The sequence below is a fragment of the Cyprinus carpio genome, chromosome A1 (genome assembly GCF_018340385.1).
Source record: "Cyprinus carpio isolate SPL01 chromosome A1, ASM1834038v1, whole genome shotgun sequence".
NCBI lineage: Eukaryota > Metazoa > Chordata > Actinopteri > Cypriniformes > Cyprinidae > Cyprinus > Cyprinus carpio.
The window spans coordinates 22,187,341-22,203,892 of record NC_056572.1 but is presented as its reverse complement, the minus strand read 5'-3'; the positions used below and the strand labels follow the sequence as shown (position 1 = coordinate 22,203,892).

General features: G+C 34.4%; 1 protein-coding gene across 3 annotated transcripts in view; it reads right to left on the bottom strand.

Moving 5' to 3' along the window:
• LOC109052917 (ephrin type-A receptor 6-like) overlaps positions 1-16,552 on the bottom strand; it is a 114,850-nt gene that overhangs the window by 16,618 nt on the left and 81,680 nt on the right. For all 3 annotated transcript variants that reach the window (XM_042757679.1, XM_042757687.1, XM_042757696.1), the window contains exons 4-5: positions 16,328-16,483; positions 13,133-13,468 (exon numbers count right to left, since the gene is read on the bottom strand). In XM_042757679.1, coding sequence (XP_042613613.1) covers positions 13,133-13,468; positions 16,328-16,483 — 492 coding nt within the window. The remainder of the gene's footprint in view (positions 1-13,132; positions 13,469-16,327; positions 16,484-16,552) is intronic.

Sequence of the window (16,552 nt, the reverse complement as noted above, 5' to 3'; positions counted from 1 at the left end):
ACAGTAGATTGTCTCTAGGAATAATAAAAAAAAATTGTCTTGAAGTAGGGGAAAAATAGATGATATTCTGTTCCCCTCCCCTGTCCAACCAGATCTTAATTACTGCACCTATATGGGCCATTATGTGCCAACACCTGGCCTCAAGGGAAAAATTTGTAGGTTGCATAATTTTTCACTTTGAGCTGTTCCCACTGCCAAGAAAAATAAATAGCTAAATAAATAAATAAAATCAGAGAGACACTGAGAGCAAGAGAGAGTGAAGGAAGAGGGTGGTAAAAATAACACAAATAGGCTCTCTAATCCCCCTTTCTCTTTATACTGGGTAAAGACAAAACAACAAAGATTAGAAGAAAATTGCAGAAGTGTAAATATGTTCACAAAGCTAGATGTCTAGAGAATAAAGAGAAAGTGAACTGAGGGGAGAAAATAATGACTCTATGTAAAACAATGTACTCTACATTACTGTAACAGAAGCGAGGTAGCAAGAAAATAAATAATGTGTGTATTATCCAGGTAGCACTTCTTTGGCCTGCGAGGATTGATATAACATTACAATGTACAATAATAAGAGAAGAAAAGTCCAAACCAGTAAAAACATCCATTGGAAAGATCACTGTTTACAGACTAGAAAACACAGACACTAGTTTTATTCTGCTGGCAAGTCTTGAAAAACACCTTACACAACTAAAATTAAAAATAGCTTATGTAAAAGTCCTTCAGTGCATGTTTTTGTTTAAATGTAAAGTTACCAATGGTAGGCAACACAAAATCTGCAGACTTTTTCCGATTTGTACACAGTAAACATGATAATGGAGCTGAGAGAACAATGGTGTTACATGTAGCTTAAAGCATTATTAATTGGTAACACTTTACCATAAAGTAAAAATTATTAACATTAGTTAATGCTTAGTTATGCTCCTGTGAAAAAGAAGTGTGCTTAATTATTTTGAATGTGTACAGTAGTTTACTTCAAATATTAAAAGCATAAAAAACTATTTGCATTTAATACAATATTGAGAAAAATTGCAGTTAAGTGTTAAAGAGAGTTTAGTTCTTACTTTAAAGTACATTTTATATTATTACATTTTAATCTTTGTTGTGCTGTAAATACTGTAAGTACACTTATTTTGATGTGTATTGACTGTCATGAGTATTGAGTGTTTTTGTGTTGAGTTGTATCTAAGGCTATTATGTTGAAATTATTAATGTACTTTTAGCTTGCATTCTCTCTCTTTTTGTGTCTTCTTCCTATAAATCCGTTCCCTTGGATACTTGTAAATATCACCCTGCATTTGTCTTGTTTTGCTTCTGGTTTTCCCCCTGTGTATCTGGCCCTTTGTTTCCTAAATTCTTTGTCAGGCCTTGTTTAAATATGCTTTGTTACACTTTTCTGTTTTGTTTTGCTCCAGTGTTTTCTTCCTTTTCAATTTAATAAAAAATCCATCAAAATCTGTGACACTAAAAGGCTAAATTAACACTGCAAGCCTTAATGCATAGCAATGTCACCATGATACTTACATCTCATTGTCCCTCCACTGACTTTAGAAGCTATCTTCCATATTAACCGAATGACCAATGAACTACTGGTATATCTTTGAAGTGACTCCCATCCGTGCAGAATTGTAATGAATGTTGATCTAAACTAAAGTGATGTAAAGATTGCATGACTTCTGATATGACTGTTCAGGCTGAGGTCAAACTACAAAATATCGGACCAGCATCTGATTTAGGACCACACAATGAAGTGAATTGAAAATACTAGATTCTATGTGGTTTGTCCTAGTCACACTCTGATGAGGAAAATAAATAAATAAAAAAATAAATCACATACAGTATGAGCAAAAAAGCCCTTTTTTCCCGCAGTCTAATCATAGCCTAACAATGTAAAGTGCTTGATTAAAATTTTAAATGTAGTGTATCATTTTAAGTAGCATTCTATATTACATTTAATGTTTATATTATTTTAAATGCACCAAATTGCAAAGTTTACTTTTAACTAAAGTTAACAAAGAACCGTACAGCAAAGTGTTCCCAAATAATTTAATAATAAAATAATATTTAATATTTAATAAACACACAAGGAGCAGAAGGTTTTTTGAATTGAATTTTATGAATGACGGGTCTTCCAGTTTTGCAGAAATCAGTGCAGTTGTCAATACAGTTCCGTGTGGGCTTTCTCATGGGAAATCACACCGAAATACAAAAACATCGGAATAGGCCCAAACTGAGCAGGTCGGTTTTATATATTGACAGACCAGAATCAGAAAGATGAAATCATTATGATGTCTGACAGGACTAATCTAGGTTTATTAGGTCCATAATTGGATATTAACATGCCATTTTGCCAGCGATATCAGTTGGCTAACAAATAAATCTTCATTAGAGTTTAAACAGGTGATTGCCATTTCACTCTTACGGTCGGTGTTGTTGACAGAAATTGTACAAAAATTGCAATCCATCCATCATCCTCTTAAATTCACGACGGAAAAAAAACAGAGAGATTGAGGTAGAGAAAGAGAGAGAGAAGACGGCACAAAAATTGCAACAGTTCTTGAGTCTTTGTTCTCCAATTCATTGACAATGCCCAGCACATATACATTAGCATTCCAACATTCAAACAATATGTGTGCAATCACCGTCAGCCTTCCACTCACTTGCAAAGACACAGTGCAGTTAACTCTCCATTATAATGCCCTTCAGGGGAGTAAGAAAGCTCTGCTCATTCTCGAGTGCTTTCAGGGTTGCCATGGGGGTCAGAAGTCTAGATGTCTGTCTCTGTGTTCTGTGGCACACAGTCTGTCAAAACGGAGACAGTCACCCTAGTCTTTCCCCTTTCTCTCTTTCCTTGTATCTCTCAATCTCTCTGTCTTTTCTTAGGGGACAGTGAAGTGTCAGTGTGTGTCTTTGACCCTGCTCGGCTCAGTAAGGGCTATGGACATTTTGGTCACAGTTACATTCTCACCCTCTCTCCTTCATTTTCAATTATTGCTGGTCAAATTTTCAGGTTTTCTTAATTATGTTTTGAATGGCCCTGATTAACCTCTCACATGTGTGCGTGTAACGGAGGCCAGCTGGTAAGAGCTGTGAGTAAACCTCACTCCCCTGATCTCAAGAGGTACGTTAGAGGCTGTGGTCTTTAGCGTCCTTGTTAGCGTGCCTGCCTCCAATGCCGGTTTGAATTCCACTCGGAGTAAGCGGAGTAAAACCAGAGGGGTTACATGCATGGTCTCTTAAGGGAAAATAATGATGAAGGTTCACTTCAGCATTTTTTTTTTTCAGCAAATGGGCAATATAATCATCACAGACACGTGATTACAGTTCCAGAAATGCAAGATTTCTTTCTGAATTTCCAAAGTAAAAATACAGTGTGATTTCAATAAGAAAACAAGCCAGCCTATATACAACAATAAATATGCATTCAAACTGCAATATATATATATATATATATATATATATATATATATATATATATATATATATATATATATATATATATATATATATATATATATATAAAACAACTGCAAAGTGTCTAATGTGAAAATAATATAATTTACACCTGTACAATCTGTATATTTTTAAACACTCAAGACAGTCGTCGCTAACTGAACCTTGCAGCAATTGAGCGTGAAGCTCAACGTAAACATGAAGCTCGAGTCCCATAAAAATTAATTAAAAATGCTTGCTCTGATCTGTTTGCTCTGCACCAGTGGAAACATACTGCAATGTACATATTGCTAACCCTAAGTGGCTATTCACGTAAAATGTGTTTTTGTGCTGAAAAACATGAGACGTGGGCATTGGAAAGGAAAAAAAAGGTAAGGTTATGAGACACAAGTTGAACTTCTTAATTGAGTGCTGAGTCTTTAGAATCCTGCTTCATGTGCAAGACACTGCAAAGTGCATGTTTACATGGAAAAAACAGCGGAAAAGCAGCATGCAGTATAAAGAATGCAATGCTTTCATAAAGCATTTACTGTTAATAGTGTATTGGTGTTATACTTTTAGTAATTTTGAATTTAAATTGCTTGGACTTTTTGAGTTAACCTTTAAACCTGAATTTATACTTTCTGGCTAATAACTGTAGCATTTTTCTTATGCAATGTTATTTATGAACATATAGGATATGTTTTAGACAAGTTTGTATAATATTTGCCTTCAAATTTCATGCATCTTTTCTGCAAAGACATTAACAAGTCATTTGTTTTACATTTACACCATGTTGACCATTTCATGTGTGGTGCACTTTTAACAGAACCTTATTTATTAGTGGTCATGCAAGTTTTTAATAGGTTTTAAGCTTTAATAGAATGTTACTTAAATCATGCTATAGTTACATTTTTAAGTTGACTAGTTAAATGTTAAAATAATTTAAATCGTTATCTTGAATTGGTCAAACAATTCAGAAAAATGGAGATTTAGTTTATTGCCATATTTCCCAGCACTTTTTTAAACATTTATGAAACTGGTATAACTGATGAATGCGCACACACACATACACACAGCCCAACCCCCTGTAACTTATCTTTCCCCTAACGTTGATCTGAGGTGCTCTGAGCCTCCCAGCTCTGTCTAAAACTGACAATGAAAGGCTCTGTCAAGGCCACTGTGGCTAAAAGCCTCCAAAATACCCTGGGATGTAATGTTAAATAAATGACAAACAGCTCAGGGATGAGGGTCTTCGTCAGTACTCAAGGCTTGATTGTCTGAATGAGGATGGCCTGAGGAAGTAGTGTAAATATCACAGCATTAAAGAATCTAAATGACTAAGGATCTAAATAAAGTAACTTAACTTATGAGAGTTTGCTGTCAATTGCCAGCATGCAAAATTAAATAAGTTTCAGTTATGCTATTTATTTTCCCTTTTCTTTATTAAAGTTCTGTATGTTTGGAATGTTGTGTATGGAATTACAATATCATAGAGATTATGCCTGGCTGAGTAATTTTAAAAATGAGATTTGGCCAGCTAGTTCAATATCTCAGACTGCCATTTTATTAGTGTGGCTCTTATTGGTGACATACGAAGCTTGAATAATTTAAGATTTTTTACACATTTTTCATATGAGAAAAGCTTTTTATTGAATAACCTCTATATTTCAGTGGAACAGACATTTTTTTTATTTTCTTTATTTTTTTTTATACCAGAGCATCTGAGAGTGGAACTTTCATCAAAATAACAGATGCTGCCTGGAATTGATTTGGTCTGAAACTCTACAGATAAGTATAGACAGATGAGAGAAAATGAGGCTATAGATATGGATGGACAATCATACAAAGGCAGCAGAAATATAATTCCCTATATATACAGAATCTTTACTGTTGCCATATACGTTAACACAGCTATGCTATTAGAATTTTAAACATTTACCAGGGTAACAGCCCCTACATGAAAAACTGGGGGTAAACCATCATAATTTTTCAAAACTTATATATATACACGGCCAAGGGCATAATAGGCAATAAGTAAGAAAGTAAGTAATATATATAATATAAAACATACATGGAACCTATTAGAAGTTTGAATTTTATATATTAACACACAGTATCTAGCCCATACAGATATGTGTATGCATGCATTATTCAATTTTGGACGTATGTCATGTACATGTTCATCCATCCTAAAACCCCTCAAAACATGTTGATATTATATAAGTAACTGTAAAACAGACACACACACACACACACACACACACACACACACACACACACACACACACACACACACACACACACACACACCACACATACCACACACCACACATACACATACACACTATATATATATATATATATATATATATATATTATATATATATATATATAGCAACTATGTGAATTTTTTATTTATATTATTATACAGTTTTAGAATCCCTATTAGGGAGGAAAAATCTTGCTTAAATTCCCAGATGGGTCAGGCTGGTCTGTTGCCTGGTTTTAAAGGGGTTTTAGACACTTATCAGCTTGACCATGCTAGGAGACCAGCTTACACCAGCTAAGAACAGAAAAGCTATAGTCTGATTTAAGTGTTTTTTTTTGCAGGAATGGTGTGGGGAAAAGATTATGTAACTACTGTGGGAAAACAAAACATTAGCACCCCAAGAAGCCGGTGGCAGCATTGGTAAGCTGTTTCAGAGAATGAACCTGTTAAAAACCAGCACTGCTGGCAGAAATGGTTCTGAGTGAACGTGTATAAATGCCGGAGAACTCGAGGGAAATGTGTGTGCGTACTTGTCTTGTAGGTCTGCCAATGTGTCAGCAAGGTTTGCGATACACATGGAAATGCATGCATATATCAGTGTCCAAGCATGTGTGTGTGTGTGTGTGTGTGTGTGTGTGTGTGTGCTGTGTAATTGAGAGCTCCTCTGACATTATGCAACCACGCAAACATTATGACACCTTGCTTTTGACAATTCTATCCAAAGCCTAAAAATAATAAATAAATAAATATAAATTTCAGAGTTAGGAACTGCACAACATGTAGCCTCTCAGCCTCTGGAGAGAACATTTACATTTCATATGTCTCACACAAACTCATCCAATCTCCAGGAAAGCCTCAAACACACATTTCTAAAACATGCCATCCACCCACCCATCCAAAAGCAACGGCAGCTCAGAAACCGTGTTCAGCATTAATGTCTGTAGCACTTTCAGTTCTCCACTAGTATTTCTCACACAACATTTCAGTCTGACAGTACATTTGTGCTGTAACTCACTCTGGCTGTGGGCTTCTTCTTAAAGACACGTCTGGGTCAAACAACACCTGCCAACCCCAATATTGCTTTATGTTTACAGTGAATGACTGCATTTCAAAAAAATGCATTGAAAACTCCACAATAGAGCTTAACACATTCACATTACTGTACAGTTGCATCATACTGTGAGCTTTAAACTCCTATTGGCTGAGCTTATTTAAAGCTGTGGTGTGTAATTTCGGTACCATTAGCAAGACCAAACATAAAAACATCGGCATTGTTTGGAAAAACAGGACATCACCTCCAAGGTTAATGTAGTTAACTAAAATAAATAAATAAATAAATAAATAACAAAATAATAAATAAATAAATAAATAAATAAATAAATATTATGACAATCATACATTTAAAAAAAATATTTAAAGAAGACTAACTAAAATTAAAATGTCATTCAGAGAATAGTTTACAAAAAAATCTTGTCAGGCATATTTAGAACCAGAATCATTAGATGCCATTAAAAGATTCTATCAGTGCACAGTGCAGCCCTCAAAAAATAATTGATTTTCATTTGAATTGTTTACCAATCTTTGCCACTATCCTTCAAACCACTAGGTTTTACCCATTTGCCAGCAAGAAGTTTCAAATAATTTCAAATATATATATATATATATATATATATATATATATATATATATATATATATATATATATATATATATATATATATATATATATATATATATTTACTTTTTACTTTTACTTTTACTTTTTTAAAATTTATTTTTTAATAGGTACAGGTCAGAATAAGTAATAAGTATGTTGTTTCATTTTTAGTATAGCAATTATATTTGTTACACTGAATGATGATGGAACATTGTTTTTTCACCCATTTTTGACATTTTATTTTCAGAAAAGTTATTTGAAACATTAAAGTAGACACTTTACTTGCATAAAATATGGTTTCTATGCATATAAAATCAATTTTGTAAATGTAATTTTATGTGGACACCAAAATGGGATGTCTCGGCTTTGACCCATATCAAAGAAAAATAAATAAATAATAATAATAAAAAGCTTTAAATGGTATATGAAACACCTTGTGCAAATTAATTCAAGGTTGTTTTATTTCACTAACCGCTGCGGGTTAGCAGGGTAAAAAAGAAGAAGTTTCAGATCTATTAAACATGCTTAAATCACTGTGTGAGGAGCTGAGGGTCTGATATTTTTGATGTAATATGAATGTCTCTGAGTGGCAGAGAGAGTTCACCATTAAGGCTTGTTTGGATCTCTTGAATCATGATGCTTTGGCTCAGCCGTCTGCATGGCAACAGCCTCTGCTCTTCTCTAGCTCTTTCTGCTCATCAATACTGCAATGGTTCTGGCTAGTATGGTTGGGAAAACTGGAGGGTTGTTGGCCCCTTGCCCCATCATCACCCTTGTGGAATTCCTCCACCGAGTCTGGCCCAATCCCACGGTCACTACCCCCAACCTGACCTCTATTAACATTTAATGTAGGGCTAAGTAGACACCGGAGAGGAAGATTCACAGTATTGCAAATGTTACAGAGTTATACTGTAATGAGCTCTGGGTTTTAACTTTGGCAACTGAGCTCTAGAGTTATATTTTTTGTTTTTTGTGGATGAATGATATATGTACTTTATAATTTATGTGTGCTGTGAGATTTTTCATTATTAAAGCTATTATAAACATGCCATTCAATACTGCATTATATTATTAGGGAGTTTTACAAACAATATAAGATCACCTCTGCTAAGACTGATCTAAACCTCTATGAACTCTACACACAGAGGCCCTTATAATATCTGGGCAATTAAGCCATACTTAATGAATGTCATTGCATCAAATAACAGCAACAAATTTAATTGCATTTTTATTAAAGAATCAGATCTTTCATACATTTCAAGCTAACAAAAATGATATTTTGGACATTTTCTGGTTGTTGAAACATGTTTATAATTGATTTGATGAACTAGACCTGTGGTTGCTCTGTTAGGAGACTTGCTAGGGTCATTAACTTAATAAATTCCTCTAAATATAACCTTTATGAATTTCCAGTATCTTTTGTTTTCAGACAACACATCATATGATACATTGTTATCCAGATCAGGGCTCTTCAAAAGGGGTTTGCCAATTTGATCTCAAACTCATTGTATGTTTTAAAGTTGTTAAACAAAATATAATATTAAGCTATCATCTGCCATTTATAAATTTATATGTGACCACGGACCACAAAACCAGTCTTAAGTCATTTGGGTATATTTGTAGCAATAGCCAAAAAAAAAATAAAAAAAATAAAAAAAATAACATTGTATGGGTCAAAATTATTGATTTTTCTTTTATCCCAAAAATCATTAGGATATCAAGTAAGATCATGTTCCATGAAGATATTTTGTAAATTTCCTACAATAAATATCTCAAAACTTAATTTTTGATTAGTAATATGCATTGCTAAGAACTTAATTTGGCAACTTTGGCGATTTTCTCAATATTTTGATTTTTTTTTTTGCACCCTCAGATTCCAGATTTTTAAATAGTTGTACTTCAGCCAAATATTGTCCCATCCTAACAAACCACACATAAATGGAAAGCTTTTTTTTATTCAGCTTTAAGATGAAGTATCAATCTCAATTTTGAGAAATTGACACTTATGACTGGTTTTGTGGTCCATGGTCACATATGTAATCATATGGCAAATATTCAATTAATTGATTCTGTACATTAATAACTATTTTATTATTATTTTATTTTTAAATTATTTTATTATTTTGCATTGTAAGCATTATAAATTATTTAAATATTTTAAAGGGCTAAGCTCTCAAGTTCATCTCAAGTCCGTGTCCAAGATCATATAGTCTTGGATCTGTCATATATCCAAAAGCATTTAAACTCAACCTACTTGGCCAGGACTCTTCAAAATATCTTCTTTTATGTGGAGGAAAGAAAGTAATACAGGTTTGGAGCATTATAAGGGTGAGTAAATGATGACAGAATTTGAATTTGGTCTTTTTGTCCATTTAAGAGTCCCTGTTCTAAATCAATTAAAATTCATATATTTTGAAATTCATATAATTTATATGTAAGTCTCTGCATTTTGGGGGTTGGGGGTATCTCACTACAAAACTGCTTTGAATAATTCAGATGCTATATATACACTGTGCAGCTCAATTTCTTCCTTACGCTCGGTCTCTTTCCCTCACCGCAGGTGTTAGATTGTGGGCTTGAAGGATGGGTATGAAGCTCTTCACTGTGATTACAGCTCATGAGGCACACTGATCATATCAATCAATCTTTCTTCCTCACTGACAACTGATGCTGATGAGTCTTCTTGTCTTAACAAAGAATAAAATGACCCTACCAACAGAGTATAAGACCACCTGATCCAAAAATGACTTTTAACCTCTCAGACTTCTCCAGAAATAAAATCATTCATATGGATAACCCAAAGATGAGTTGAATCGCTATGCTTTACCAAAACACAAACCAATGAAGCTGAAGCACAATCCAGCCAATGAAAGTGAGCAGTGAATCATCAGTCAGAGCACAGGAAATGGGCAAACACAGAGAAATTGATAAAAACAATGTGAGAATAGGTCCTGAGAGTCAAGAGCCGTCCTGTGGAGTCTTGGCCAGATTCTAATAATGAAGTTTGGCCATATCTGCGGATACAGCAGGCTTTTAGATAAAGCTGTGTGCCTCTATTAGTGTGAAACTGAGCTTAGGCCAGGAGACATCCCACATTTGATGTGCTGAGACAATGCCTCTCCAGGATGAAATGAAATTTGCAGTTATCATCATTATCATGATGAACGACGAGAGTCTGGCCAGGATGGCAATAATTATGAATATCTTGTGGCAATGGCTTGTTTTTTACAGACTGGGAAAGCATACTAGCAGGTCTATTGCTCAGAACATCAGGAGACAGAGGTTGGAATGATAGTCTGAGATGCTGTCATTTAACCAGTCAAGACTGTTTGACATTACAGTGTAGCTACAATTTGGATCAATAGTATATCAAGTAGATAAGAATATACATGTTAAAAGTTCAAAAGTTTTGGGTCAGCAAGTTTTTTCTTTTTCTTTTCTATATATATATATATATATATATATATATATATATATATATATATATATATATATATATATATATATATATATATATATATATATATATTTGTGAAAGAAGTCTACGGAAGATGATTAGGGCCACGCAAAAATAAAAAAATAAAACCATCTCCAGATTAAAGTCGTTAAATTTTGAGAAAAAACTTGTTAAATTTTGAGAAAAAAACTCAAAATAAAATCTTGAGATTAAACTCATTAAATTACGAGAAAAAAATCATTACATTTTGAGAAAAAAAACTTGTTAAATTTTGAGAAAAACATTGAAATAAAATTTTGCGATTAAACTCGTTAAATTGCGAGAAAAAAACTCGTTACATTTTGAGAAAAGAATCTTTACATTTCGAGCACAAAAGTCAAAATAAAATATTGAGAATAAACTTGTTAAATTACGAAAAAAAAGTCATTACATTTCGAGAAAAAAATCGTGTATCAGTAAAATGTAAGTGACAACAATTTGATAACTCATATGTGCTGTCATTTCTTTAGCACACTGAAAGCGGAAGATCGCTACTTGTGTGAAGCGCGCTGCGCTGTCTTTAGGCAGAGCTATAAACGGTCAGTGCAGCACGCTTTACACAAGTAGCGAGCTCAGAACAAATGTGTTTACTCGCAGGTCTTGATCAGGCGACCACTGAACAGCGCTGTGAGAAGAGTTTGAGTTTGAAGCTGAGCTCTCCGATACAAACCACAGATGTCACAGTGATTTAAACTAGTTTAAAGGAAGATGAAACCGCTCTGCCATTCTCGTCAGCACTGACGCGGAAAACAGGAGAAACGCAGCGTGACAACAATCCAGTTAGAATACTTTTCAATCCCCAAATTAATATCGACAATGGATTTACTGCAGTATCACTAAACTTACCTAATTAATACATTACTATTAAACACTCGTTAAGCAATTGATTTCCAATTTTCCGATGTGATATTTGATGAAGAAAAGCAAGTGTGGAAAAAGATGGACTTGAACCCAGTCGATCGTATCAGTCACTACTCCCCAGTGCATACGCTCCAACCCACCCCACTGAAGACGTAAATTAAGTCAAGTCAAGTCAAGTCAAGTCAAGTCATCTTTATTTATATAGCGCTTTAAACAAAAAAGATTGTGTCAAAGCAACTGAACAACATTAATTAGGAAAACATTAACAGCGTCCAACGTGATAAAATGAACACGACACGAGTGTGTTTATTCTCGACTGTGTTCTCGACACAGTTTTTTACTGGTAATTTAAATACTTTTTTTTCGTTATTTAATGAGTTTATTCTCAACATTTTATCTCAACTTTTTTCCCCTCGAAATTTAACAACTTTTTTTCTCACAATTTAATGAGCTTATTCTCAACATTTTATTTCGACTTTTTTTCTCAAAACATAATGACTTTATTCTCGAAATTTAATGAGTTTAATCGCAACATTTTATCTCGAATTTTCTTGAGCTGTAACAAGTTTTTTCTCTAAATTTAACGACTTTAATCTTGAGATGGTTTTATTTATTTTTTTATTATTGCTTGGACCTAATACTTTTCCGTAGAAGTGTCATATGCTCACCAGTGTCTTACTTTATCAGATGTATGGATATAATACTAAACTGTTCGGTATGACATCCACAGTTCAATACACGCTTGTGAATTGCGTTTTTGCCAGTTTCATGTTTAAATAATTTCACTGAGATGAGGAAACGTCATTTGAAAAACATGAATGAGATGAGAAAACATGCATTTGAAAAAGCAACACATGCTGAACACCTTCCCATGTAATGACTTGCAATAAGAAACGTTTTTAAACCTGTTGTCCAACAAAAGAGAACATTATAACTTGTTTTTACTCCATAACATCAGTCGCGTGTTGAAATAACTTTCTTTTGTGATCTGATGTGGCTTCTTATCAGAATAAGGCAGAGACTATATTCTATACTGTAATAAAGGCTATATCAATTAGCGATGGATTATGAATATACTTAATTATTATTAAAATACCCAAGACGGCTTGAAGAACACAGATTAACTATATATTGTCACAGTCGAGTGTTTATTGTATTTGTTTCATTATTCAAAATGTTTCTATCTTATTTTTATTCAGTGACAGTTATAACTGCATGTATTTGTCCATGTTAGGGATTTCCTGGAGCATCATCATTTCCATTACTACTTTCTATTCTATTACTATTCCTCTGTAATGTGAGCCTTGTCTGTGAGTATATCACAACATAACTTTAAACTTAAAAAAGCCAAGAATATCAATTATCCACTGTTCAGTTCAAGTCAGTTCAGTGTTAAAGAATAAAAATAAATTCTACTCACCAGCCTGCTCTGTGCTGACGGTGATATTGGCAAGCTGTCTCTCAGATCTTCCCAAACCCGACACTCCATTAAGAGCCTCGATTTGGAATGTGTAATTGGCATGCACCACAAAGTCCTGGACCACCACAGAGGTGCTTGTGAGGCCCGTGGATCTTGGTATGAAGCGCACATTGCTGTTGCATGGCTCACAGGCCTGGCCATCAGCTCCACATCGGAAACAGAAGACATTATAGGTTACATCCTTCCGACCACCTGTGTCACTGGGTGGAGTCCACTCCAGAAAGAGGGCGGTCTCATTGATGTTAAAAACCAAGTTTCGAGGAGAGGAGGGCAGTCCTGAAAGGAGAGACACACCTGACTCATTAGCAACCATAATTATCATGCAGAAAAAAAAGCCTATTTGTGCAGAATATTATGCAGATTAACAATCTTTTTATCTTTTTTTTTAGCTCTCAAAAACTGTGCATATGCATTAACTAATGAATCCTGCTAATGCCTTAAAAATCACACTATAGTGTTTGCTATCTCTCTTTCACTCCCTCCCTCTGGTGTTGCCGAAATACAAATGTCTCTGCTCTGGTACCCTGGTTCTGCTTCCTATAGAATGCCGGCTCAGAGCCAGATACAGGGAAGTCTGCATTTATCTGCGGTTTCACAGACCCAGCTAATGATGATAATGAGAATATGTCCCAGACATGATTATCATAGTTAATGATAATTGCACCCACTCGTGAATAACAAGGAAGTAATTATTCCTCCTCTCCTGTTTTTAATGCAGATTGCTGCTGGTGTTGAAAAGATTGAGTTTGGTGAATAATTTGGGTAAGTGCAATGGTGGGGGGCAGAAGGAGGGAAAGGGAAGAGGGTGATGAAGCACTGAAGTGACTGAAATAACTGGAATTCTGATCGATAGAATCAGAAACAATACGAGTAAGAAGGAACTGAAAAGATAATGAAAATGACGAGAGAGCATATTTAGTCATATTGTTCATCTTTAGTTTATCTTTCTTAATTACTTGCTCAATTAATAATACTTATTATATTAATTCCTTTTAATTTAGTCCTTGGAGGACTTCAATATAAATATCACTGTAATACAGTTTGTCTTGTTGCTAGGATGATCAGATCACACACTGATATTACAGGATAGATTCTAGCTTGTGTGAAAGTGCTAAATGGAATAGGTCACGAGTTTGTTTCTTCATGGTAACAGATTTGGAAAAATTTCGAATTGCATCACTTGCACACCAATAGATATTCTGCAGTAAATGGGTGCCGTCAGAATGAGAGTCCAAACAGCTGATAAAAACATCACAATAATCCACGAGTAATCAACATGATCTAGTCCATCAATTAACGTCTTGTGCAGCGAAAAGCTGTGTGTTTGTAACAAATGAATCCATCATCAGTGTTTCCCCTGCCATTATATTAGGGGGGCGGCCCGCCCACCCTACGGCACCCCCCGCCCACCTTGAAGGTTGAGGTCATTTTATTTAATTACATTTTCTCTATAGCGCCAGATCACAAAATAAATCATTTAAAGTTACCTTTTTGATAGAACAGGTCTATACCTTGCTCTTTTATTACACAAACTAAATAGCCTTATGTTATTGATCTTATTTACATGATGCATGTCAATTCGGTCTCTACGTTACATGGTTGCGCTCTCTGTATCACGCACAGTGGAGTACCGTCCCGATGCGCACACGTGCGCGCGCGCGCGCACACACACACACACACACACACACACACACACACACACACACACACACACACACACACACACAGTGAACACATTCCCACTAGTATTTGTAAATATTAAGCCGCATAACAACTATTTAAATATGAATTCTGCGTGTCTCTGTGTTAATGAATGGCGCAGCCGCGTGGTTTGGTACTTGTACTGAAGCGCGTGTGACGCTTACGGTGATATTAACGTCTACCGTCTCACCTTGATGACATAAATACATGAACCACATCTCCAGAGCTGCTCTGAGACTCACTTTATGAGCAATTGACTGTTTAATTTTTGTAAATCTATCCTCATATCATATACACACAGAAATGAAAAGGTATTCACGGCAACCCGTCAAAATAAAAGTTTGGTTAAACTTGCCCTTGCGAAATATAGATTGTTCAGTATAGGCATAATAGGTATAATCATACAATATTTATTTAATGTTTTAATTGTAATATTAAATGACATTTTTCAAATAATAAAATTTTCATTACTTAAAAGATAAAATGAATGAATGTTTCATGCCTAAGAAATTTCTGAGCAAAAAAAAAAATAATAATCATAAGGCTATTGTACGAATAAATTAAATTTATTTTTATGCTTTCAAATAATTAGACATTCTAAAACAAAATTTGGTAACAATAAAACATAAGGTTGGAAATAATAAAACATTTGATAGGGCCCTGAACATGTAATTTTTAAAAACTTTTAATAAATTGATGTTAAAATTGTTTTGAGCTTCAATATTTTTAATTTCATTAGACATGCTTTTGATTAAGAAAATTGATTTTAAACCCCCCCCCCCCCCCCCCCCCACCAAAAGCTGTAAACCTGGGGGAAACACTGATCATTAATATGTTTTTAACTTCAAAACATCGTTTCTGCCTAAAATAAGAGTCCACAATCCATGATAATGTTTCCTCCAGGGAAAAAAGTTCCCCTGTTGTCCTCTCACATCAAGCTCCACTAACATACAGTATCTGGTTAGAACTGTTTTTGACTGTTTTAACTTGTAACTTGTTTTTATCAGCTATTTGAACTCATTCTGATGGCACCCATTCACTGCAGAGGATCCACTGGTGATTTAATGCTAAATTCCAAATCTGTTCTAATGAAGAAACAAACTCATCTACATCTTAGATGGCCTGAGGGAGAGTACATTTTCAGCAAGTTTTCATTTTTGGGTGAACTGATTCTTTAATTATTATTTGCTTATTTACACTATATTAATATTAATATTAATATTAATAATAATAATAATAATAATAATAATAATAATAATAATTATTATTATTATTATTATTATTATTAATAATAAATTATTATTATTATTTTAAGCTGCCACCACTTTTGAAATACAAATATGCTGTTTTGTCAATGCATTTAACACACACTAAAATTGAACCTGAAATAATTAAGTGGGAAAAGAATGAAAAGAGAGCAGTAGGCTGACTAACGTGTGCAGGACATGGTGGGAGGGTCCTTGCTGGTTCTGTAGTAGCTCTTTTCGCAGTGACACTGTGCCGAACCCTCGGTGTGGCTGGAACTGTGTGGAGGACACTTTGAACATTTGATGTTTCCTGCAAAGGCTTTGTAGAACCCTGGTCTGCAGGCTGTGGAGAAAACATAAGAGGAAAGTTAAGGCTGTGCATTCCAGGATTTAGTGATAATACAAATTTAAC